At 34.5% G+C, this 25,009-nt stretch overlaps 3 protein-coding genes across 5 annotated transcripts; all 3 read left to right on the plus strand.

The window, feature by feature from the left end:
- The first annotated feature begins 5,648 nt into the window (after nucleotides 1-5,648).
- Nucleotides 5,649-7,450, plus strand: LOC102610188 (transcription factor MYB1R1). Of its 2 annotated transcripts, none has more exons than XM_006483678.3 (3): nucleotides 5,649-6,129; nucleotides 6,279-6,496; nucleotides 6,623-7,450. In XM_006483678.3, exons 1-3 carry the CDS (start codon nucleotides 5,856-5,858, stop codon nucleotides 7,070-7,072), a joined length of 942 nt encoding a protein of 313 aa, XP_006483741.1. In that variant the 5' UTR covers nucleotides 5,649-5,855; the 3' UTR covers nucleotides 7,073-7,450. The 2 variants fall into 2 exon arrangements, with proteins under 2 accessions (XP_006483741.1, XP_006483742.1); XM_006483679.3 differs by having other exon boundaries at nucleotides 5,654-6,129; nucleotides 6,632-7,450.
- Nucleotides 7,451-15,277: 7,827 nt separating this feature from the next.
- LOC102629594 (probable inactive receptor kinase At1g27190) lies at nucleotides 15,278-17,514 on the plus strand. The gene has a single exon (XM_006483237.4). The coding sequence runs from the start codon at nucleotides 15,464-15,466 to the stop codon at nucleotides 17,276-17,278; it is 1,815 nt and encodes a 604-aa protein (XP_006483300.1). The 5' UTR covers nucleotides 15,278-15,463; the 3' UTR covers nucleotides 17,279-17,514.
- Nucleotides 17,515-21,434: 3,920 nt separating this feature from the next.
- On the plus strand, nucleotides 21,435-24,050 carry LOC102629311 (uncharacterized). Of its 2 annotated transcripts, none has more exons than XM_052439340.1 (4): nucleotides 21,435-21,651; nucleotides 21,806-21,938; nucleotides 22,450-22,749; nucleotides 23,185-23,660. In XM_052439340.1, exons 1-4 carry the CDS (start codon nucleotides 21,572-21,574, stop codon nucleotides 23,194-23,196), a joined length of 525 nt encoding a protein of 174 aa, XP_052295300.1. In that variant the 5' UTR covers nucleotides 21,435-21,571; the 3' UTR covers nucleotides 23,197-23,660. The 2 variants fall into 2 exon arrangements, with proteins under 2 accessions (XP_052295300.1, XP_006483299.1); XM_006483236.4 differs by lacking the exon at nucleotides 23,185-23,660 and adding an exon at nucleotides 23,667-24,050 and having other exon boundaries at nucleotides 21,436-21,651.
- Nucleotides 24,051-25,009: the final 959 nt, after the last annotated feature.

The raw sequence follows: 25,009 nt of genomic DNA on the forward strand, positions 1-25,009 counted from the left end.
AGAAGTTAGAAGTTTTGGGCTTGAATTTTGAAATTATAAGAATTCAAATTTTTTGTTAATTTAATTTATATTTAGTAGATTACTTCAATTTTAATTGATTAGATTGGTAGAATACAATATATTTTGGTTGATTAAATGTATGTTCATTGAATTGTATATACACTTTATAAATTAATAATCTACTAATTTATTGATTAATTATTATTTGTATGATCTCGACATTATTAAGTTATAGAAAATTTTCTATAATAAGAAGAAAATAATTTAAGAATTTATGATTTGTATATATCTTATAAATAAAAATCTTAAAGAAATATTTTTTTAGAGCTAAATTTTATGGAAAGATGGTTAATTTATGAGTTTGTATTTTATATATTAAATTGAAGTATTTGAAGAAATAAATTAAAAAGGTTGTGATCAGGATTTTAGCGGGGTGTTTAAAGATGTAGTCTTTAGACTTCTGAGACCGAGAGGTCTGCTTGAGTTCGGTTTTAGTGGAGGGTCCGCTTCGAAGAGCTTGGGGCCTATCTATGACCTGTAAAAAGAAACCTCTCAAACAATAAGGAAACTTAGGCGTGTTTGGCAATTGGAACATTGCACTGCAGCACAACGTTAAAATAGTCATAAATTTAACGCAATCTCATATTTGGAACAAACAAAGGGATTCCACGGCATTAATTTTTAAATTTATGCAGGTTTTACTTCATTGGATAAACTCGCACTCCCATCGCCACTGGTATAAGCGGCATTGCATTAACCTTCGATTTATATTACATTACTTTTTTTTAACTAAGTTTTTTTATATTATTTATTAAATTAAAAATTAATGCTCAAGAGCAGCCACCTCCTAATCACCACACTTGCCCACGCCAATCATCATCAGCGCCACCGGCAGTCGAATTTATGCATCTGTTCAACGGTTCAAGTCTATTTCAGTATCCTTGGTAATAATTGGAATCCAATTTATGTAGCTCCAACAATGTTGATTTTAATGATACTAAAACTGAAGTCAAAGAAATTGGAATGTGTTGCTAGCAATGGTTCGTGGTGATCGGCGGTTACTAGTGGCGCTGCGGCGGCCACCGTTGTATTATTTTTATTTTATTTTATTTATAAAATAAACTAAGAAAGTTCGTTATAATGAATAATATAAAATCTTACTGTCTATAATTTTGTTGGACTTAAATGCAACAAGATTTTAAACTTTGGATAATCACATAAACCAAAGAAACCTTAGGGTGTCCAATGAAAATACTCAAAAGAAAAAACCTAGTTCACCTTTATGTGTTGCGCCGCCAACAGTTTTTTTTTTCTTTAATGTTTTTATAACAAAATTTATATACAAAAATGTCTACGCCAATCATTTTCTTTCTACATTATGTATATATAAAATAATAATTCAAATTATCACATATCTATAAGGATAATTGAAATTATGAGAGGGTTATTATAAATCTTAATGGAAAATCATGAATTTTCAAACTTGGCTCTGATACCAATCGTTGATTTTTTTTTTTTTTTTTACAATTCCCATAAAGTAAATAAACACTAATTTACACAAACTTTAATCCCTAATATCATAAAATATCATGGTTTTTGATATACTTTGATCCATAACAAATTTTCTTAATCACATCTCAACGCAAAAAATTAAAAATTTTAAGTTCTAAACTATTACTAATTTAATAATATGGCACGTGGGCCACAGTAAAATATTCCAACATATAAAACATAAAATTTAGATTTTTAAGTCCGAATAAAAGAAATAATCCGAGATAGATCTTGGCATTGCCATACGTGAGATCTACCCGAGCTTTTTATCTTCCTTACAAGACACTGTTCCATTAGAAATTTTGACTTTCACAAACTAAGGTTCGTGTAAATTTTGATTGAACGGCTAATAATTCTTCGGATATATAGGTTTCTCAACTTATTATTATTGTTTGACGAACTCAACCTATCCTATTGTGACGAGGAATCCAAGTAATTTTCTCGTTATGAAAAATCTCGAAGCACATGGCAGAACCAAGTTCGATGAAAAAAACTCAAGTCAGTTTCAGCTTATTCTAAAATCACTCTAATTAATATTGGCATGGAGATATTAATGATTGGCCCGTGGCTAATCTTATTTGCAGTGTTTGGTGATGATAGGAGTAAATCACGATTTTTTTATTCCTTATCTGATCATGTGAAATACGTGAGACGTAGGTGGCCTTTCGCTTTCAGTGATCCAGTCCGCATACTCGGCACAATTAATTGTTTGGATTGGTAATAAATCACAATTTTTTTATTTAAATTTCTTGAATTCCTTTTCAATGGTTGGTTTCAGCCCACGTCCTTAATAATGATGGTACTGAGATTCATTTGACAAAGACAATCTAATAATTTTTTGTCACCCATAAATCTTCACTAGCACGCATCATATATACTTGCATGAATCGTTATTCAAATTGTCAACTCCAGCCCATTAATGGGATACATACAAATGACGTTGTGTTATCACTATAAATGCTTACAATTGTTGAACGAAACGGGAAGGAGTCAGAAAGAAATGAACAAGAATAAAGTGCTCCTTTTATCTCCATTAGTGAAATTTTGATGGACCATGAAACGGAATCACAATGAGAATTATAGCCATTGGAATATTAGCCGCCGCCGCACGATATCGTGTATGTCAAGCTGGCCATACAAATTAGGATGTCAACATTTTTTAAATTGAAAAGGGTCCGTATGAAGACAAAGGCGCAACAAGACAAAAGGAAACAAGGTGCTGAGTGCGGGCCCAGCAGCGACCGTCACTATAAATTTAAAATTCAATTTTATTTGGACAGAAAAAGGTTGACAAGCAAGCCGAGCAAATAACAACACGTGCTTGCTAATCAGCTTTCTGATTTTACGTAACAGACCAAATAGCACACAGAATCGTCAAACGAAATAAAACAATCACTCTTGGAAGTGCTTTATTTATGAGCATTGGTGTTTGGTGGTGTTCATTAAAAAAAAAAAAAAAAAAAGAATGGAAAAAATGATGACGCTGATGAGGTTCTACTAATTTTGAAAGGCACCGCTGCTAAAAATGTCTACATAACTGGACGCTCTCAAGCAGTTGTGGCTTTGAGTATTTAACATCTCACATTTTGAAAAGGATTTTTTTTAGTATTTATTTAATAATTTTTTAATTAATAATTTTTTAATTACTATTTTAAGAAAGGTTAAACTATATTTGTTGAATTTAGTGTTAAAAAAAATATAATTAATAACATTGTCTAACTATTAATTCATTCATTATTAGTCTTTTCAAGAAAAAAATTGAAAATGTAAATAAAACTTAATTATTTAACATTAAATTTTTTGACTTTTAATATTCTTTTTAATTTCTATCAAAAACCTTATAATGTCAATTTAATAGATGAAAATGATTTCTTGATGTAGATAATATTAGGTTCATTACATTCATTAGTTCGTTTAAAAAGAAAAAAATTATTTTCTTGAAATATAAAGTCTATATCCATTATTTGATCATCAATTCACCTTCTCAACTTTTTATGTGTTGCAATTCTAAATATTCTATATTAAAATAGTGGTTTTCTTCTTTATTTGTCTGTTTATTCTTGTAATGGTTCTAATGAAAGTAAAAAAGATATCTATTTTATTATTTTTTAGGTTTTTAAAAGAATTTTTAAGATTTTCTTAATGATTGTTGAAATTCAAGAACTAAATATGAAACGAATTTTGAGATATTTTATGTCTCTTTGAGTATTGAAATTGCATAATAAAAAGAAGCTTTATAAAAAAAATCGTCTAAGACCTCTAAAATTCTAAAGCCAGCCTTGCTTTCAAGAAATGATGTGTGAGAAAACTAAATAAAGAAGACAGGGCCTCAATCAATTATCAAATTAAAAAAAAATTAAAAGTTTAAGATATTCGTTCTAAGTCTTTTTTCATAAGAAAATATAGAATAATAATAATTTTTTTAAAATTTTATAAATAAGAATAAAAATCAAAGTTAATCTAAAAAATCGGTTGTATTATAAATGTATATCGTCCTAAGACTTTAGAGGACAGTGGACTGTAGACCACGTATGAATATGTGCGTGCGTGTGTGTGTAGATTGTAATTATTGATGTTTTTTTTTATAAAAAAAAGAGGAAAACTACAAAGCATCCCCATTACCACACAGTCCACTGCCACAGACAATGGTAGAGGTGAAAAAAGGCTGGGACCGGTAGAGAAAGGGCTGATCAAAAGATCTTGTGGTGTGATTAGTGGGGTCCAGGTTCTCGTATCTTGCTGAGCCACACCCACCACAATATGCAAAAATTAAATTAAAACAAAGAAATCGAGAGAGGACATTAAGTAGAGACAACGAAATCTATCTCAAGCCCAAGCAGGAGCAGGCAGCGAATATGCCAAGTTGACGGTAGAGCCACACTCTGCTCCTCCACCATCTCTTTCTTATTTTCTAATTATAATAATTAACTATTTTCTCCAAATCTATACGTTAGTTTCCACTAATATCCAGACATTTCATTCCGGTTATATAACTTTCAACATCGTTGATAAATAAAATATAATCATATCTTTACCACAATTATTTATACATAAGAATATGTTGTGTAGCCATTGGAGGCCTCTGCACCAGTTGAACATGGGTTCAAATCATCGGCCAGCCAGGATTGGTGGAAACTAGAATATGCCAAAATATTTATAGTTTAAATATTATCACGAAAGAAGTACGATTATTGGACGGTGGCCAAATTTTAATGGGTAATTTTTAAAAATCTTTTATGAGATTTGGGCTTGTTGCAAGTAGATGGCGAAAATCTATTTATTTATAAAAAATCTCCTACCGTCAGTTAATTTTAACATTGACCGTTAGTTGACTGTGCAAAGACAATATTATCCTTAACAACAGTTTGTAGACTGACATAACTAAAAAAGAAACTAAAATTGTTGGTGCGAAAAGTACAAATCCTATTTTTTTGACAATTTTATTCTTGTCAATTCTAAAGATTTACAATATCGTAGGTAAAGATTATGACTATTTCATTTTCAAGTTTTTGATTTTATCTTTTTTGTATGAACTTTAAGGAAATATTAATAATTTAAAGAGAATTTTTCAAGTTTTTAATTTTATCTTTCTTGTAAGAACTTTTAAAAAATATCAATAATTTAAAGAGGATAAAATAGTCAATAATTTTAGTTTTTTTTTTAGTTATGTCAGTTTACAAAATATTGTTAAGGTCAATATTATCTTTGCACAGTCAATTAAAGGTCAATGTTAAAATTAACTGGCGGTAGGAGATTTTTTATAAATAAACAGATTCTCACCATCTACTTGCAACAAGTCCAAACTTCATGGGAGGTTTTTAAAAATTACCGAATTTTAATTATAGCGCTTTGTACACACGGTAAATTGCCTTCAATTAATGCTGGCCATTATGGGATATTACGAGAATAAGTTGCCTCGGTCGTATCGTAATGACGTGGGAAGCATTTATCGACGGTCCTGATTCATGATGTGGAAAATGTGCCTGGAGACTGGGGAGATATGCCTTCGTCACTGGCATAATATATAGCAGTCAATGCTCTCGTTCGAAGTATTTTATTTATTTATTTATTTATTTTAATCAAAATAACAAAATCGTATGCTGATTACTGTGTAATCCTAAGCTGATTACTGTATTAACTGAAACTACCCTCACTAACTTTTTCCTATATATCATTTCCTAGCCGCACTTGCAGCCAATTTTTTTCCTTCTTTGCATGAACTAAGGGAGAGATAATACATCTGCTCTCTCTAATTATTTTCTTTTTTTCTTTTTTCTTTTGAAAGCAACCAAAGAAAAACAAAAATGTCTCGCAGTTGCTCACAGTGTGGAAACAACGGCCACAACTCGCGCACATGCGCCGAGGCTGGTGGTGGTGGAAGCAGTGGCGCAGGGTCTGAAGAGAATGGAATCATGCTGTTTGGCGTGCGAGTCACTGAGGGTAGCTCGTCCTTTAGGAAAAGTATTAGCATGGACAATCTTTCCCAATTTGATCAGCCTCAAGATTCTAATGCTGATGCGGGCTATGCCTCCGATGACATCGTTCACGCCTCCGGTAGAAGCCGTGAGCGCAAGAGAGGTACTTGAATTATATATATATAGTCCACTCAATTTCCCATTTTTTTTCCGAATATATTTATTTATTAGTTAATAAAATCAGATTCTGATCAGATTAAATCAAATGAATAATCTTAATATATATATATATATATCGACACACACGTGCAGGTGTTCCATGGACGGAGGACGAACACAGGCTGTTCCTGTTAGGGTTACAGAAAGTTGGGAAAGGAGATTGGAGAGGAATCTCAAGAAACTTTGTGAAGACACGCACACCGACGCAAGTTGCTAGCCATGCTCAGAAGTACTTCCTCCGTCGCTTTAACCAGAATAAAAGACGCCGTAGATCTAGTCTCTTTGATATCACCGCCAGTTCCACTGATACGGTAAATTAGTTGACCGTAATCCATTCCTATATGTAATTATTATATTGATTATAATCATTCATTTTAATAGTAAAATAAGCTTATTATATATTTCTTTAACTACAACCTCATTCTATTTATATCAAGAATTTACAGTTCATGGGTTTGACAATGGAAGAAGAACAGGCTCGTCAGCAGGAAACAATAACAGTGCCACTACCGCAGCCGCAGTTAAATCGACATCCTGGAGGGTTTCCGGTGTCAGCTTATCCTTTAAAGCATTCTGCAGTAGTGTTACCGGTCACCGGCCAGAAGTCCATGGAGAATCTCACAATAGGACCAAGCAACAAGCCCACAACATCACCAAAGCTCATTCGTCCAATACCGATTCATCCGGTTCCTCCGTCTTCAAAACTGGGTGGTCTTAATTTGAATCAGAAAGCCACCCACGTGGACGTGGACACTTTGCCTCTCTCGCTGAAGCTCTCTACGCCGTCGTCATCCTCCGACGAGCAGTCGGCACAAACACCACACTCGTCAGCAGCTTTTCAGGCCATGTCCAGTGGTGACAGCAATAGCATCATCAGTGTTGCTTGAAGAATCTATTGTATGATATGATATGGTAATATCATGCATTAAATTTTAGGCGTAGTAAAGGTTGGAGTTGGAATTAAATTAGGGTTATATATGTTAATATTGGTTTAATCAAGAAAACAATCATTTTAGGCTATTAGGTGATACCTTGTTTGTACAGGTTAGAGAGACAGAGATGGGGTGTCGTTTTCATTTGTGGGGGATCCTTGTTTATTTGTCTAGACTCTTGTTGCTTCTGTTGTGAGATGATGAAGAGAACCGGGTACTTCTTTATTGTTGCATGTGGTTTGGTTGGTCTAATTTGAAGTTACAAACGCGAACAAGTGGGTGGGTAAAATATCTGAAGATTGAAAATGCTGTTTATGTCATTTCTATTTTGATGCTCTGATTTTGTGCTGTTGAGATGGAGAATAATTTAGCTGTTTTGCATCACTAAAATAAATGCAGCAACATAGATTTTTATTATAATATCATTAAAGCGAGTTTTTTTTTTGTTTTTTTTTTGTTTTGAGGATAGAGAGTTAATTGTAACTTTTAAGTTACAATACAACAACTAAATATTAGTGATTGTGACTTAAAAATTAAGTTAATTTAATTTCACGCCTATTAATTTTATCATAATTATTATTTGATAATTATATTTATTATACACTATTAATTTTTATTTTATTTTTATAATTTTTTCCACAATAATTATACGTTAAAAGTTACGGTATTTTAATGGCAAACATAATTAGATGTGTATTTCACTATTTAACATAATCAATGTAAGACCACTCCTCCTTTTTCTTATTCTTTTTCTTAAAATAGTGAAGATGATATCGATGAATATGAGTGGGTTCAAAATTTCATGAAATTTTTAAATTTATTAGAAACCTTGTTCTAGCATTTGTTGTAAGGCTTCCATGAGGTTCGTTTTTCACAAAAAGTGATCAATTCATCAAAAAGATGAACTTACTTGCAATCGGGTCATACAAAAGTTCAATGAAAGTGGTCATATTATTTGTAATTAAGTCGATTTGACAGACTAGGTGCACCATTCTTTTAAGAATTAAAATCCAGTATAGACCTGAGCTGAGCTCACCTTTTTGATGAGATCATTCAATCACAGGAAGCCAAGCATATGAACATTTGTTATTGGATCAAATGAAGTCCTCCAATGCTAAGCTGAGAATCAGATGGCCAGAAGACGCAGAAAAAGGCAGCTAGAAGAACGAGAGCAGCCAACATTGGTTTCGTATAAGATTTTCGAACCCATCTAGCCAAAATTACTTGTTCAAAGTCCAAAACCTCTATAGGATCTAAGCCAACTCACTGCTACGTTGTTCCATATTCTAAATGCGACAATTATAAACTATGAAAAACTCAATAACATCGCTAGATCGTCCCATAGTGTAAAGAGGGTGAATAAAGCAAGATCAAACGCTTTTTCAGCAAGTTCTGTGCCTGAAAGAATTTACATAAACGTTCAAGAGTTTTGACTTGTCGTTTAAGTAAAGGAACACCAATCAACATGAAATTCTGAAACTCCTTGTTCAAGCAGATACCATCGACCTATCAAATAATCCATATCGTTAAATATCTGATCTGCAACTTGTAGGAAGCTCTCAATTATTATATCTTTGAAGTAATTAATGCCGCCAACACTTGATCTAATGAGAATTGCAACGCTTCACACCTCTATTCCATAGCTGCTCAGGAAGCCACCGTAGTCCAACCACGCATCAGAAATTAAAATGCAGGATTTCACCTCATCGATAATACAGTGATAAACAAAGGCTACACAGGAGAGAAATTTGGAGCAGGGCATTATCATATATTTTTACTTGCATTTGTTTATTAAATGCATAGCAGGAGTTCAAAACTTACTAGCACTAAAACCGTCAATGACAATATGTAGACTATAACACAGATATGATAAGATTGACTGACTTCATTTGACATCTCAATACAGTTTCGATCTTCCTCAAAACACCATGGCCACTCGCAAAGTCCTTCGAGAACAAATTAAAAAAAAGAGCACCCAACAAAGTTTCAAAATCGATAGTGGCTCATTCATACATCAGCTCCAAATTCCCAATTTGCAGAGAGAGTGAAGGGGAACATTCTCTGAGTTCGTTGAAATTAAATGAAAACTTGATAAATGACGGCAAACAAATGGAGAGAATTAAAATTCAGGAACAGTAGACAACAGTCACAAAACTTGTAGTGAAATGTTAATAATCAATTATATGACATTTGTACACAAACGTGGCTCGAATACAAAGGGAGCTGCAGGTTTCAATCTGATTGGAGACTCCGAGAGATTTCTTTGGTTCAAGGTATCAACAAGTGTCAAGATCACCTCTACATACAAAGCTGACCTTCCACGGACACTGGGCATTCATTTATATAATGATATAATTGGATTGAACTGGTAAGGAGAGTATATCAGCATCAATTAACTTGAAATTTTCACAGGTATAAAATTGTAAATTCATTAGCTCATTGCTAGAAGTCTTAATCCTTTCAGGCAAACAATAGAAACTTAACAAGAGATCCTCAAGAAAGCGTAAGTTCCAGATAAGGTGATAAAACTCTTCATCAATAAACCATACCGAATTTAACTTCACTTTTAAAATGTGCAGACCTAACTACTCAATTATGCATGGTCTTTCCTCCCCCTGAGAAAGAGAAATGTTGACTGCTGAAAACTTGGAACAACAATTTCTAGAGTTTCAATTCCCTCAACAGATAATCTAATCCCTATAACCTTGAGTTTGACAGCCCTGGAGACACGCAAATGCTTCAAGCCCCAACAATGAGGACAAAACAAATCTTCAAGCAAGGAGCATTCACCAGTTGCCACTGGACCATCTGATCACTTACACACAGTATACACAGTATTTTCACTTATGATATTAGGGTCAAAATAAACAATATGATATTTAGACTTCATTTAATTTCGGTTTTGGGCCTTAACCGGGCTGAATATTACCCTCATTTGGGTCAAAGCTAGACTGGGTGCGGTTGGTAAATTCACAACCCGGTTATTAGAACAACGTCCGAATGTTTGCCTAAGATTCAAACAAACTCATAGTTTCCACTTAGCCCCACTGGTTTTTTTTTTTTTTTTTTTTTTTGAAAAGGAATCATAACCTTCATTCATTAGAAGACTGGAACAAATACCAGATATTTTCTGGAAATGGGTTCTTCCATATGACAGATTCCTCACAACCTAGAGCTAATCTAGCTATAGAGTGTGCAATGGAATTACAATGTCTTGGAGTATATTGGACTTTAACATTACAAAAAACCTTGACTAGCTCTTGAATTTCCGATATCACCCAGAAGACTTCAGATCTATTACTCTTCTTGTTGTTGAGCAGATCCGAAACACCTTGAGAATCAGTTTCCACTATGATCGAAGCCATAGTAATATATCTTGCAACCTGCAGACCCCATTCTACAGCCTCCGCCTCAGCAAAGATTATATCTCCATAAAACTTAGATGGCTTTACTGCAGCAGCAACCACACTTCCATTAAAGTCTCTTAGGACAATTCCCAATCCTGCAACTTGTTTCTCAATCTTTGTGGCTGCATCTACATTAAGTTTAAACCATCCTTGTGGGGGTGGTTTCCATCGCTGCTGCTTAACTGTTATCTTGCTCTCTAAGTGTGATGAGCTGGGAATTTTGACTCGTTTATACGAGTCCAATACTGCTTCAGCTTTTGCCAAGGAAACCAGAGGGTCCACCTTCTTTCCTTCGAAAAGAAAAAGGTTCCTTGCATGCCAAATTGACCAAAAACAAGCCACCAACAATTCAAAATCTGTTCGATTCAGCATTTCTGTCATACATTGCAGCACATACGACATACTTTGCTTTGCAAATGTGTAGACCTTATCCGCACAAGAGACCATTTTCCATACCTTCCTGGCCATTTTGCAATCCACCAAGGCATGAGAAATGTTTTCCATAGTCTTTTTACACAGCTGACAAGTAGGATCTGAGATCACTTTTTTGCTCCAAAGATTCTCAGCTGATGGCAACAAATTCCGGACAGCTCTCCACATGAAGATTTTAATTTTTTCAGGCAGCAAACAAGTCCAGATAGCCTTCCATATACTTGGATCCGAAACTGAGCAACTAGGGGAGTCCTGGAATTTTATTTGCTGAGCAATCCGATATCCACTTTTGACAGTATAATTGCCTTGCTTATCATAATGCCACATAATCTGATCTGGCTTTGGTCTTCGCGGAAGAGGAATGCTGGTAATTAATTCTGCATCTTCCTTTATAAAATGTTGGAACACTTTAATCACATTCCAGTTTTGGTTAGAATCAATCAACTTAGATACCACAGCCTCATTTGGGATAGTTGAAGAGGAGATTGGTCTGAACGTTTCTGGTCTTGGGATCCAATTGCTGTTGTGAACTTGCACTTTGTTCCCTGAACCAATCCTCCATCTGCTGCCCTTTTGGATTACAGTTCTCCCCCACAAAATACTTTTCCAGATATACGAAGGATTTGACCCCAGTTTTGCCTGCAAGAAGTCAGATTGCTTGAAGTATCTTGCTTGCAAAACTCGGGCTGCTAAAGAATCTGGAAACTGCAAAATCCTCCATCCTTGTTTGGCTACTAGAGCATGATTGAAGCAAGAGAACTCCTTGAATCCCATTCCACCTCTGCATTTTGCTTTACTAATCCTCTCCCACTTAGCCCAATGAATGCCTCTCTTATCATCTTGAGATCCCCACCAAAATCTAGCAATAATTTTATGCACATCTTCACACAACCCCAAGGGAATTTTGAACACGCTCATGGCATAGGTTGGAATAGCTTGTGCTATTGCTTTGATGAGCCCCACTGGTTACTTGGGAGCTTTTATACACTTTTCTTATTTTAAATAAATATTTAGATGGGGAGCTTTCCTTCCATATTTTATGCGTGAAGCTATTATTCTTCTAATTCTTTAAGAAATTTGTGAGTAATTTTTTAAGATGGTTAAATTTTACACTCCGTTGAATTGTGATTATAACTGTGTCAATCGTATTATATCTCATTAAAGAAAAAAAAATCATTTATATCCTTTCTAAACTCTTTTTGTAGAATGTTTTGCATTCCATGACTATTGATTTCAATAACATATTACATATCTTTTATGGGTTTAAGAATTATATGATTTCTTTTTTGCGTGTTTGTGTCTAATTAATAAAATAATTAAGTCAATCTTCCATTAAAAGTCAATCATAATGATTAAATATGCTCAAGGAATTTATAAAATTGCGAGGTTATGATTTGTTTGCTTACTTTTTTCTTTTATTTTTAACTTAACACCAACCAAGAGTGTCCCGGCAGCCTCCAACTTCCTTGATATCTTCTTAAAAGTCAAGTAAAAGGCAAGATGAACAGAGTATTTATCAAAATCTGAAATGAAATGAAATAGCAATATAAATTTGATTCTTTATTTGTTAATTTTTCTGGGTGTATCTCAGACGGAAAAACAAACTAGTTCATAATAATGAGTACAGAGTACTGATTTGTACCAATATATTATTATATCATTTGTTAACGAGCGGAGGAGGTGGAGGCATTACATAGGAGAGAAGCTTTTTGATGCATTGTTCAAAACATTTCTGTTCTTGTCACGAATTCTTGTAATATAATCTGAAGCTTTTATATCAATATCATGATCAAGCTCTGACATAAGTTGCTCTGTGGGCTTGGAGCCAATTGCCGGCGGAGAAACTTGTCTTCCACGAAGTTGGGGCATCGCTGAAACATCCATTTCAGCAGCTTTATGACCACTCGCAGCCGTAGGTAGGCACAAGGTTTGGTGTTCTTAAACTCAAAGTTGCGAAAGAGAGGGATGATAGTTTAATAATACTTACCACCAACTCCATGGATCTCTCGCAAAGAGATTTCTTCTTGCGTTTGTCTTTATTGGTCATTGCAAATTAGTAGCTCGAGCTCGAGCCACTTCTGAGGGTAATACATGAGATAATATATAGTTGAAATTTTTGATGTGGATAATTGAACATCGCTCTTGAAAATAGGTCAGTTGAGATAAAATTATATTATTCGGTGGGGTTTCTGATAATTAAGTTGTTGGACTATATTGTATATAGAACAAAACAGATCGACGGCCATGTATCCCGGGGTCCCTCAATAAATAATGCTGCAAATCGAGTCCTTTAATCGCAAAATGGGCGAGTCAATAAAGAGAACAGAAAAACGAAAAAAAGAAAAGAAAAAGGAAACACCAAAGAAAATGATTACAGAAATCAACCCTCATCCCAATCTGACCATTCCTTTCTAATCTTTCAAAGCCCGCGCAACCACCCACCCCCCAAGAAGAAAAAAATATTGTTCCTCTCTAAAATGATATTTTTTCAACTACTGTGCGGTCCATAAATTACTTTGGAATTGCGTAATCATGGGTATTGACTTGGAATCGTGAAATGGTGAGATCAATATTCAATATCTAGAATCATCCACCGGGACCACCACCTATGTTAATGCAATGTCGACTCATGGCTCAATAACAGAAGGTTCTGCCGCTGGATCCTTGCTTCTGAGAGCTTCTTCATAAACTGGCAATTTTGAGCTGCTTACCAGTAATCAATCATTAATCCCAAAAATCAAGGGCTGCGTATTTCGTGTTATAAAGTTCATTTTGCTCTATACAACATGGATAAATCCTTGTACCTGTTGATGTAAACAGTTACATCGAAATTTCCGTAATTTTCAAATTATATTTCGCCAAATAGAACATATATGCATGTGGACTTCAATGTCAACTTTATGCCACACTTCGTATATGAATATCTATCCAACGTAAAGCGTAGAGCACTGAATTGATTCTTCACTCACAATCGCTGGTGAGCTACTTGTGCCATGTCCTTTTTTTCCTATTCCCAATCAATTAATTGCGCAACAGACAGTTCTGAACTTGCTTGTTGCTTATACCATATGAAAATGCAAATTATTCAAAAGAAACCTCGCAAAGGATTCTTCCCTCATGCTCTTTCTTTTATTACTTTTCTTTTCTTTTTTGCCCCCCTCCTTTCTATAGCCTTCTCTGCAATGCTAATGAACAAGTTCTATTCCCCCCTAAAGTTAGCTTTTATGAGTTTTTGTTTTCGTTTTTTTTCCCCCCAAGAATCTCACTCGGTGGCATGGTTCCAACTAGTGCTTCATTTGATACAAATATTAGCCATGCCATTGGACTGGAAATTCAGCCCGAGTTTGAATCGGAACAGACTGTCCTGCACGCTAAGTCTGGGCCCCAAATTTTGAAATGCCCTCCGTAGCCCAATTAGAAACTGAAGGAGAGGCGAATGATTGACCAACTATCCCAACAGTTGAAACCCGAATGCGACCGTATACCGTGCATGACCCGAAAGATAATTTCCATTTTTCTTTCAATAAATAAATAAATAAAGGCAGTAAACGAAATTTCGCGTTCAACCAGTAATAAAGAAGCAAAGGTTCCACAATCGACGGTCAGAAGTTGAAATTCAACTAGTTAAACTATTAGTTAACAAGGAATTTGGTACCTGCTCAGCTGTTCTAACCCTCGAGTAATCACCAAATTAATTAATCTGAGGGTATTTCATACTGCTGCATACACACACTCATACTAAAACCTCGCCGTTTCGGCGCAAACCAAAATAATCTAAGTAAACACTCAACTTATAATTCAAACTAGTTAAATATCATATTAAAATCTCGTTGTTTCGGCGTAAACCAAAATAATCTAAGCAAGCACTCAGCTTATAATTCAAACTAGTTAAATCAAACTAGTTAAATATCTAAGCAAGCACTCCGCTTACAGTTCAAGCCTCCATAAAAATATTATCTTTTTTTAATTATTTAGTGAAGGTTAGTCTTCTCCTTTACTAATATTAGTGGATTAGACGTCTCTCGAATATTAAAAAAATAAAAATTTATACAATACTTAAGTAAAATTAGTCTCAATAATAGTATCATATTTAACTAGTCCCAAAAATAATATCGTGAAATAGACGTTTCTCGAATATTAAAAAAGATAAAAATCTGAATAATACATAATATATGTAAAATTAATCCTAATAATAATTTTATATTAATATAAGTAATAATTTAATTGTAAATATAGTAATAGTGTTATGTAATATGAATTATATTCTATTTTTTATAGTCAATTTAAAAAATAAAATATAACCCAAGCAAGCAAGCAAGAATATCAATCAACCATACTACTGGGCACTGGCAGTCAAAAGAAGAGGATATCAATCTCTTCCTGTCTCCAAAACTCAGTCTCGGTCAATGGCCTTCCTTTTTTCTCATTCACCAGCATTTCTTTACGCTTGAGCCACCACCATCTCAAACCCTAACCATCCCTGATTCTGAGTTAATACAATCAAACCATGAAGATCCGCTTTATATTAGCTTCACTTCTGCTCTTAAGCTACTCATTGCTTACTGTTTCAATCGAAGACGATGTCAAATGTTTAGAAGGAATCCAAAACTCTATAAAGGATCCAGATGGCCGGCTTTCCTGGTCATTTACCAACACGACCGTCGGTGCAATCTGCAGGCTAACCGGCGTTTCGTGTTGGAACGAGAAAGAGAACCGAATCATCAGTCTCACTTTAAGTTCAATGCAACTCTCCGGTCAACTTCCTGAGTCTCTACATCTCTGTCACAGCTTGCAAACTCTAGATCTGTCCGACAACTCTCTCTCCGGTTCGATCCCGGTCGACCTCTGCAAGTGGCTTCCGTACGTCGTTCAACTCGATCTCTCCAACAACCATCTCTCCGGTCCAATCCCGCCGCAGATCGTGGAGTGTAAGTTCCTTAACAAACTTATTTTAAGTAACAATAAATTGTCCGGTTCAATTCCCTTCGAAGTCAGCCGGTTAGATCGTTTGAAAGAATTTTCCGTTGCTGGGAATGATTTGTCGGGAACAATACCGCCTGATCTGGCGAGGTTTCCAGAAGAAAGTTTTGATGGAAATAGCGGACTTTGCGGTAAGCCGTTGGGTAAATGCGGGGGCTTGAGTGGTAAGAATCTTGGTATTATTATTGCTGCTGGTGTTCTTGGTGCTTTAGGTTCTATAATCTTAGGATTTTTGATTTGGTGGTGGTTTTTTGTTAGAGTTAGTAAGAAGAAAAGAGGGTATGGCGCTGATAGCGGTAAAGATGACAGTAGTTGGATTCAAGTATTGAGGTCGCATAAGCTTGTTCAGGTTTCGTTGTTTCAGAAACCAATTGTGAAGGTTAAATTAGCGGATTTGTTGGCTGCTACTAATAGTTTTGCTGTTGAGAACATTATTATTTCCACAAGAACTGGGGTTTCGTACAAGGCAGTGCTGCCGGATGCTTCTGCCTTGGCCATTAAGAGGCTCAGTGCTTGTAAACTTAGTGAGAAGCAGTTTAGGTCGGAGATGAATAGGTTGGGACAGCTTAGGCATCCAAATTTGGTGCCGTTGTTGGGGTTTTGTGTTGTGGAAGAGGAAAGGTTTTTGGTGTACAAGCATATGCCTAATGGGACCTTGTACTCACTGTTGCATGGAAATGGTGTTGATAACACTCCGTCTGGTGTTCTGGATTGGTCTACTAGGCTTAGGATTGGCATGGGTGCATCAAGAGGGCTTGCTTGGCTTCATCATGGATGCCAGCCTCCATATATGCATCAGTATATTAGTTCAAATGTGATTCTTATTGACGATGATTTTGATGCTAGGATAACGGATTTTGGACTGGCTAGGCTTGTGGGTTCTCGTGATCCGAATGATAGTTCTTTTGTGCATGGGGATCTGGGGGAATTTGGTTATGTTGCTCCTGAGTACTCAAGCACCATGGTTGCTTCATTGAAAGGGGACGTTTATGGTTTTGGGATTGTTCTTTTAGAGTTGCTCACAGGGCAAAAGCCTCTTGACGTGGCTGGTGCAGAAGAAGGATTCAAGGGAAATTTGGTGGATTGGGTTAACCATTTAGTGATCACTGGTAGAAGCAGAGATGTTGTTGATAAGTCTCTGTATGGGAGAGGTAATGATGATGAGATTATGCAGTTTCTGAGGGTTGCTTGTAGTTGTGTGGTTTCAAGGCCCAAGGATAGGCCTTCTATGTACCAGGTTTATGAGTCATTGAAGAGCATGGCTGAGAAACATGGTTTCTCTGAACCGTATGATGAATTTCCAATGATCTTTGGTAAGCAAGATCCTGACTGTAAAGAGTAGCCTCGGTGGGAAAAGTTGAGAAGCATAAAAGGTGTATTCTCTGTGTATTGCAGCAGTAGGGCATTTCTGTATTGTATCCTATGTTCTGAAATGCTTTTAGCAGTTGGTGTGGTTTCCACTTGAACAGGATTTCCTGATCTAATGCTCATTTGTTTTATAATTTGTATATTAACTGAAGCATTAAGCTCTGTACTTTAATTGCAGTTAAGGAAATTTCTATTATCATCATGCGAAAAGATGGTTGTTAGTTCTGAATATTTGTTTTTGCCATGCTGTTTCTTTTTGAAAACTTCATTCATATTTTTGAGTTCTTGTGCCTTCTTGATGTCTTGCAAGGGGTAACTTTCCTTATTTGGATTTGTTCTCATGTGACTGTAGTTATGTTTCCTCTGTTTACTTTACGTTCGTTAGCTTTCAGCAGATCAATGCTGATTTTTAAAACAGTACTATAATTTAACTTGCATGAATATCTGTTTCTGTTTAACTTTGCATCTGTGTAAATAAAGCGAAAGCTTCTTGTGGCTGGCTTGAAGTTGAATCAAACAAACACTTGTAGTGGGCCAGACTATCCAGAAGTTAATGTGGATAAACAATACTATTTCTGTGAGTTGGGGAAGGTGATTTCAACCTTGTCATCAAATTACGGTCTCAAAACTTTTAGGGGTCATCAAATTACGGTCACAAAACTTTTAAGTTTGTGGAAAAAAGTTGTAATTATAAAATAAAATTAATAATATATAATAAATAAAAATTTTAAATAAAAATTTTATTAATATAGTAGATTTTTTATTATATAAGTGAAAAATTATATCAACATATCTTTTAAAATATAACAATTAGTATTTATTAAATATTTTAGTATTATAATTTTTAAGATACAATTGTCTAATTTTAATATCAAACGCACATGTATTGTTTGATCATATGGCAGTCAAGTTGAATATTTTAATACTGTAATATTTAAGATACAACTGTCTAATTTCAATATCAAATACACCTGTATTGTCTGGTCATATGACAGTCAAATGCTCATGCCTTGACTGCTCTTTTTTGGTCGTATGATATCATGATTGTAAAAAGCTAAAAGCTACCAACCTTGAACTTTTAAACTTTTTTTTTGTACGCTCCTTTTAAGCTTGGGGATGTTTGCATTGCCTGGCAGGCTCGAATAAGAGAAGGTCCAATTTTTATTGTTATTATCATTATTTTGTCAGAACTACAACTGCAATGGAATTTTGAGATATTTGAATGGTAAGAATAATGTTCTTTTATGCATTCTATTATCAGATGAAATGAGCAAGAGGAAGAAAGGAAAAGAAGAGTTGAAAAATACAAAGTTTGTGTTGTGTCGAAATCCTGAATCATTGAACAAAAAGCAAAGTAATCAATCAAATGAATACTTAGGTACATTTGCCGCCCTTTCATAATCACCATAGCATATAATGGACAGAAATAGTTGACATAATACCTTGTAAACCCTTGCTACGATGATGTTCATTTTAACCAGTAAAATGATTTTCACACTATCGACTGGATCTATTTCTTCTCCTTGTAATTCTTTTGCTCTGCTCGTATGATCCATATATTATTTACATTGGAACATGAATGATGAAAGTATTGTTTTAGTAGCTCAATGCACACAGTATCCTCGTGAATATACTTAATAGAGTACTGGTTGTTTCATCTGTCATTTGAGTTAGGTCCACTAGGACCATGACCTTGAGATGCTACTTTAGGAACCCAAACGAGCAAGGGCATATGGGGTTTGAACAAAAATGAAATGAATATCCTTCATCTATGGCATTTCTGTGCCTGATTTAGGGGCAAAACTTTTGGCCTTAGAATGCAAGTGATGCATGTGCACATGCTTTTGACCCCACTGCACCCTAGATCACATAGTTTCGAATTAAACTGGGATGTTAAGTTTTGATGCTCAGAATACCTGTGGCTGTAGAAGTATTGTACAATATACATGATGAATATGTATCATGTATCATGTATCATGTATGTAGTTTGATCAAATTCCAAAAGCGGGCACTGCCTTCCATTACCGATAGACCATCGAATTCCCATGAGAGTCTCTGTCCAGACTTTGCTAATAGCCTTCCATAAGTGAGAGCCATATCTAGTTGGCAAAACAAAAGGAAGGTTAGAAAGTGAGATCCTATACTTTGAACATAAAACCTCAGGCCAAATACTTGTTGGCGAAGCAATGAGACCCCACCCCATTTTCATTAAAAGTGCTATGTTCATCATCTCAAGATTTTTGAAACTAACCCATAACAAACTTTTGGTTGGCAAACCGTCTCCCACTTAATCAGACTCATCTTCCGTGAAGTTGAAGAACCACTCCTGATAAAATTCTTGCATGCTTGGTCAATTTTGGTCCTAACTGTCGAAGGAAGATTCGTCGTTTGCATGGCATATACGTGGATAGCTTGAAGAACTGATTGAGCAAGAGTGATCCGACCAACCAAAGAGAGATGAGAGGCTGCCCAACCAGATAGGCATCTCTCCACTTTTTCAACGATTTCATAATAAGTGTGCTTAGAAACTCGAGAGTGAATAAGAGGCATACCAAAGTACTTTCCAAGGTCTTTGGTAATTGTACAAACAAGTAATTTGCCAATATTATTGGCTTCCCCATGGGAAACATTTTTGGAGAAGAAAATGTGGCATCCTCCAAAATCTCTTTTGGGTAAAAACTCATTTAGTTCATGAATTTTAAGATTAATGTCCATTTAGTCTCTGTATTTTTAAAAATACTTCGAAACATCCCTGCCGTTAAAGTATTGAGACTCATACCGTTACTTTTCATTTCTTTTAGCTTACTTTTACAGTATTATCCTTTTATAATAATTTTTTAGACATTAATAAAAAGAAAATAATTAAATTACTAATTTAACCCTAAAAAAATTATTTTAATTCTTTTGCAAGCACTGTTTGCGCACTTGGTAATTTGCATACAATTTTTGATAATTAAAAATTAATATAAATTTTTATTTTTATTTTTTAGGTTTAAATTGGTAATTTAATTATTTTATTTTTATGAGTGTCCAAACAAAAAAATTATTATTGAAGGGTAATATTGTAAAAGTAAGCCAAAAGAAATAAAAGGTAACATTAATGGTATCAATACTTTAATGGCAGTGATGTTTCGAGGTATTTTTAAAAATATAGGGACTAAATGGATACTAATCTTAAAATACAAGGACTAAGTGAGTTTTTATCCTCTCTTAAAATACTTTCTCTTTATATACCCCTATAAGGAACGATATAAAATTCTTTTAACACCTCAGTTAATGACAAAAGTAATATTAAAGAAACTTATTCTTCATAAATCTCATCCTTTCTCTTTTTCTTTTCCCTAGTAATTGTTTAAGCCCATGATTGTGAAAAATTTTAAAAACTTTATGCCCATTTCAATGGTTAAAAATTTATTTTTTTATGATCATCTCCCTCCATTTGCATGATTATTTTTACCTCATTTTAAAACCCATAAATTAGGGTTTAAAAACGAAAATAGGGTTTATGATACTTGGTTGTCAAAATCAAAATTGTGGGTGTAAAGAGTATTTAACCAAAAAAAAAAAGTTTGTCTTTGGGTGTGAGTTTAATTAAAATTGTGCTATTGTATAATTTTATTGAAGGATTTATAGTTGCAAATTACGGGTGTATTTGGGATTGAGGTTGAACAATTGTAGCTTAAAAGTTACAATAGTAAAATGTTTGGTAAACAATAGTTGCTGTATCTTGAAAGGTATGTTGATATGATTTTTCACTTGTATAATGAAGAATATATTATATCTTTAATATTTTTATTAAAATTATTATTTAAAATTTATATTTACTATATATTATTAATTTTTATTTTATAATTATAATTTTTTTTCTATAACAACTGTAATTTTTAAGTTACAGCACATCAATTCTAATCGCACTCTACGTAAAGGAGTTGTGGGAGGTATAAAGAGGAGTCCAACTCTTTGCCGTAAAGCGAGGCAGAATAGTAAATTGTCATTTTGGGCTTTTGGAGTCCATTGAAGTATTATGATGTGAGCCCGTTTGTGAATCTAGCTTAAGAGAGTTTGGGCTCTCACCAGGTCGGCCGGTACACAGCGCATTAAACTCAAATCTTTTACCGATGAACATAAATTGTTTAACTACCAGAAAAAAAAAAAAAAAAAAAATTGTTTGCAAGCGAAAATGGAAGCATTGAACTAATTTAGCAAGAAAATATCCCGATCGAGTAAAAGAGAGGCATAGAAGATAGAAACAATCAATTCAAATCAAATGGCTTCTCCTCTATTTATTTTCCTTTTATTTATAATAACTCAGCTCTCTTCTCCTCACCAAGCATCAACTTACCAACCGTATGGGTCAACCTCTCTCCTTCTCTCTCCATTTATATATAATAAAATAATAATTCCTCCTTGTTTGTGATTTTTGATCTGTTTTTTTAAATTTATCGGAGCTGATATAAAATTAAGTTGAATTGAACTTGATCTCTGTGTGTTTGCTTTTAAGTGAAAGCAAATCGGCGGATAGAAGCGTCGGGCAAAGACATTTTTTGAGTTTCAAAGAAACGCCTAGTGGAAGCAACCGTACTTTCGAATGCTCTCCTTCCGGTCCCTGCGTTCGCTGTCTTTATTCCGAAAAGGTTTTCAATTACCTTTTAATACATACTTGAATTATGTCGATTTTTTTTTTTTGGTGACAATTCGATTGCGTTAGAGATTTAGCAATTGATGACCTGGCCGCGTAAATGTTATATGTGCTGATTGTGTTTATATTTTGAGTTTATGAGTATCAACGTAGATTGCAAATTCTATTGAAGAACTTGTTGTAGGCTGGAAGATTTTGAACCTTAGTATTTGGAATTTGATGAATATCTGTGTTGACAGTCTGCCATTTTTAGGTTTTTACCATATTTGTGTTGGTATTTCAGTTAAACGGTCTATGATTCAAATCATTTTCTTAATTTTGCAGATTGGCTGCGCGCAGCAACATTTTTAAATTTTATGTTACCTTTCCTTCACTGATTTTGTATTGTATATTGAACTTTAGAGGATGTCATCTGTTATTTCTTATTTCGTTGGTCATTATGTGAATTTCTTAGAAGTCCGGTCAACTCAGTTTTAGCATTATTTTTAATTTTTTCCCCCCTGTAGATTGATGAAAAGTATCGATGCAGTGAGACTGGTTATCGTATTCCATTGAAATGTGTAGAAAGTGAAGATGTTTCCAATGTTGAGAATGAGAAAAAGACTCGTGGTGCTCTTGAGATCTCCACTGACAGTGAGAAACCACATGTGATATTGCATGATGCAGTAGAGCTCACAACATCAATAAAACATAGAAGCTTACTGGAAGATTCATCTACGTCTAAGGGTAAGTCTCAGGCTTACATTACTTATAGAAGCTGTATACTGGCGGTTAACGAAGAGAAGCTGTCAGTACTTGGTTTCGAGGTAGTGTCTTTAAACTTCTCTCTTTGATTGACAGTTCTTAGTAGTTCTTCATGAGCTTCATTACTTTTGACTAAGATTGCACATGACTATTGTGTTCGTTCGGGAAGTTTGAAATATCTTTTAGTTATTTAGTAGCTTACGTTTCATTCTCATCTTCTGACTGCAAACAAAATGTGAATTTATAAATGCATAGAGAGAATTGAATCTCTTTCTTGAAGTATTCCTGTTATTATGGGTTTTGCTTCCTTTATGAAGCTTGTACTTTTTTTCTTTTCTTTTTCATGATATTTATTAAAATATAAATCATAAATTCTGCTTCTGCCATGTGATTTAAGTGTCAACATGCAATGGGAATGCAAGTGGACTCATTTATTCTCCTGCCATATTTCTTCAGCTTCTAATAGACAAACTGATTTTATGTATTTCCCTTCTCAGATGCAAACCTAAGATATTAATGCTCAAGGTTTAAAACATTTAGCAGTTTCTAGAAAATTGCACTGAAGTAAAAGCACTTTACCATAATCTTATTTGTCATTGTCTTTAAAATTGAGTCCTGACAGGGATGGCTTGGGGGTTTGACAATTGCCTTGACTTGTATGAGCAATTTACCAATAAGAAAAGAGTGGGCATAAAATGTTTCTGGTGAATTTAAGATTCCTTGTTGCATAAATGGAAGACTCCACTATTAGATAGTCGTGAGCATGGTACCATACAATATCTGGCTCTTTTTGTTAGTCTCATAATTTTTATCCTTAACTGTACATTTTTTTCCCCAGTTTTGTAGTAGGTGAGTGCATAACTATCAAACACAAGTACTCCTTAAATTCAGCTTATTTAAATTCTTTAACTCTAATTGTTGCTTGAATATAGTGATTATATGTCATTATTGATGCAATAGTCTGAACTGCTCTGGGCAGGGGATTGTATTCTGTTTGCTGCTCATTAGCGGTTCAGCCGTATACTTGAGAAGAAAGCAGGCTGTTACAATGTCAGGAATAGGAACAGGGAGAATCCAGGCTAACTCCAGATTCTAATTCGGAAACCTCTGGTATTTCATGGTAGCTCTTCCACTGAAACCAATTTCTTGTGATCATTTAGTGCTAAATGGTATAAAGAATTGCGGGCCAACTATTTAGCACGGACCTTATGCAACCTATCGTCTCCTTGACGGTATTCTTGTCTTTGTAATGAAATAAGTTTTTCTTTCTCTCCCCTTGATTTTGCAACAAATTCTCTGTAAAGTGTAATTGAGTTTTGACCATAGTATTGATAGCGTGGGGTTGCAAAAATGCAGTTCTTTACATGGAGGAATATCAATATTATTCTAGGTCTGTACTAATCGGCTGTCTGATCTAATTTCAGACAAACCCCGGTTTTCATAATTTATTTGCACATATCTTCGTTGGACTAAACTGACATTACCTTAGGGTGGTTTACCAGATCCTGGACGCGTATGATATTTTATTATACAGGGTAATTTTTCATTCTGGGCCGCTGTTTTTGTAAAAGTCACCCCACATTCAAAAAATAATTACAAATATTATTGTAAGAAATTTCAAATAAAAAAGCTTGAAAGTTGATCATTTATATACAATTTAATTTATCTTTTTATTATATCTAACCACTAAAGTTGATTCAACATAAATTTATTTGATTATTTTACCAGGACCAAATTATCCTAAAAAAAAAAAAATTGCTTTTAACTTTCGAAGACATTTATGCGAGAACAAATTTATCAAACATCCCGGACAGCGACGACAAATGATCTGATCTGGCAAATTCTGAGACATTCGACATAATGAAAATGGACTGCAATGATAATTCGGTTAAATATATCCACTCATCCAGATCCTGGACTGGAAAGAAATTCTCAACTAGTAAATTTCCCTCAGATTCTGGCCGAATAAAATTTCACTTGTTCGGGTAAATTTCACTAAGATCCTGGACTCGAATGATATTTCTCTTCGATATGATAAATTTCATTACGATTCTGGACTATTGACATTGAATGACATCTAAGTACCTCACTTTAACATGGTAAGGGATAACTAGCAGAATGGTCCTCGATGGCGCTGAATTAGCTAATTACATTCCATTCCTAGTCTCCATTGACAATTTACCACGGATTCTAAAAAATTTGGTTAAACGTAATGGCCTCCACTTGACATTTTCTGTCAAATCTCTTTTACATCCTGGACTCCACAATACTCCTAGACTCAACCAAAACCTTCATTACGAAATAGAATAAGAATGGGTTAAA

Source organism: Citrus sinensis, chromosome 4, assembly GCF_022201045.2.
Source record: "Citrus sinensis cultivar Valencia sweet orange chromosome 4, DVS_A1.0, whole genome shotgun sequence".
Lineage (NCBI taxonomy): Eukaryota > Viridiplantae > Streptophyta > Magnoliopsida > Sapindales > Rutaceae > Citrus > Citrus sinensis.

Bases quoted from the DNA above. Each gene is read 5' to 3' on its own strand.
- LOC102610188 (XM_006483678.3), top strand. From the start codon at position 5,856: ATGTCTCGCAGTTGCTCACAGTGTGGAAACAACGGCCACAACTCGCGC. The intron at 6,130-6,278 runs GTACTTGAATTA...ACACACGTGCAG, and splicing joins AAGCCGTGAGCGCAAGAGAG to GTGTTCCATGGACGGAGGAC. The intron at 6,497-6,622 runs GTAAATTAGTTG...ATTTATATCAAG, and splicing joins CCGCCAGTTCCACTGATACG to AATTTACAGTTCATGGGTTT.
- LOC102629594 (XM_006483237.4), top strand. From the start codon at position 15,464: ATGAAGATCCGCTTTATATTAGCTTCACTTCTGCTCTTAAGCTACTCA.
- LOC102629311 (XM_006483236.4), top strand. From the start codon at position 21,572: ATGGCTTCTCCTCTATTTATTTTCCTTTTATTTATAATAACTCAGCTC. The intron at 21,652-21,805 runs GTATGGGTCAAC...TTTGCTTTTAAG, and splicing joins CAAGCATCAACTTACCAACC to TGAAAGCAAATCGGCGGATA. The intron at 21,939-22,449 runs GTTTTCAATTAC...TCCCCCCTGTAG, and splicing joins GCTGTCTTTATTCCGAAAAG to ATTGATGAAAAGTATCGATG.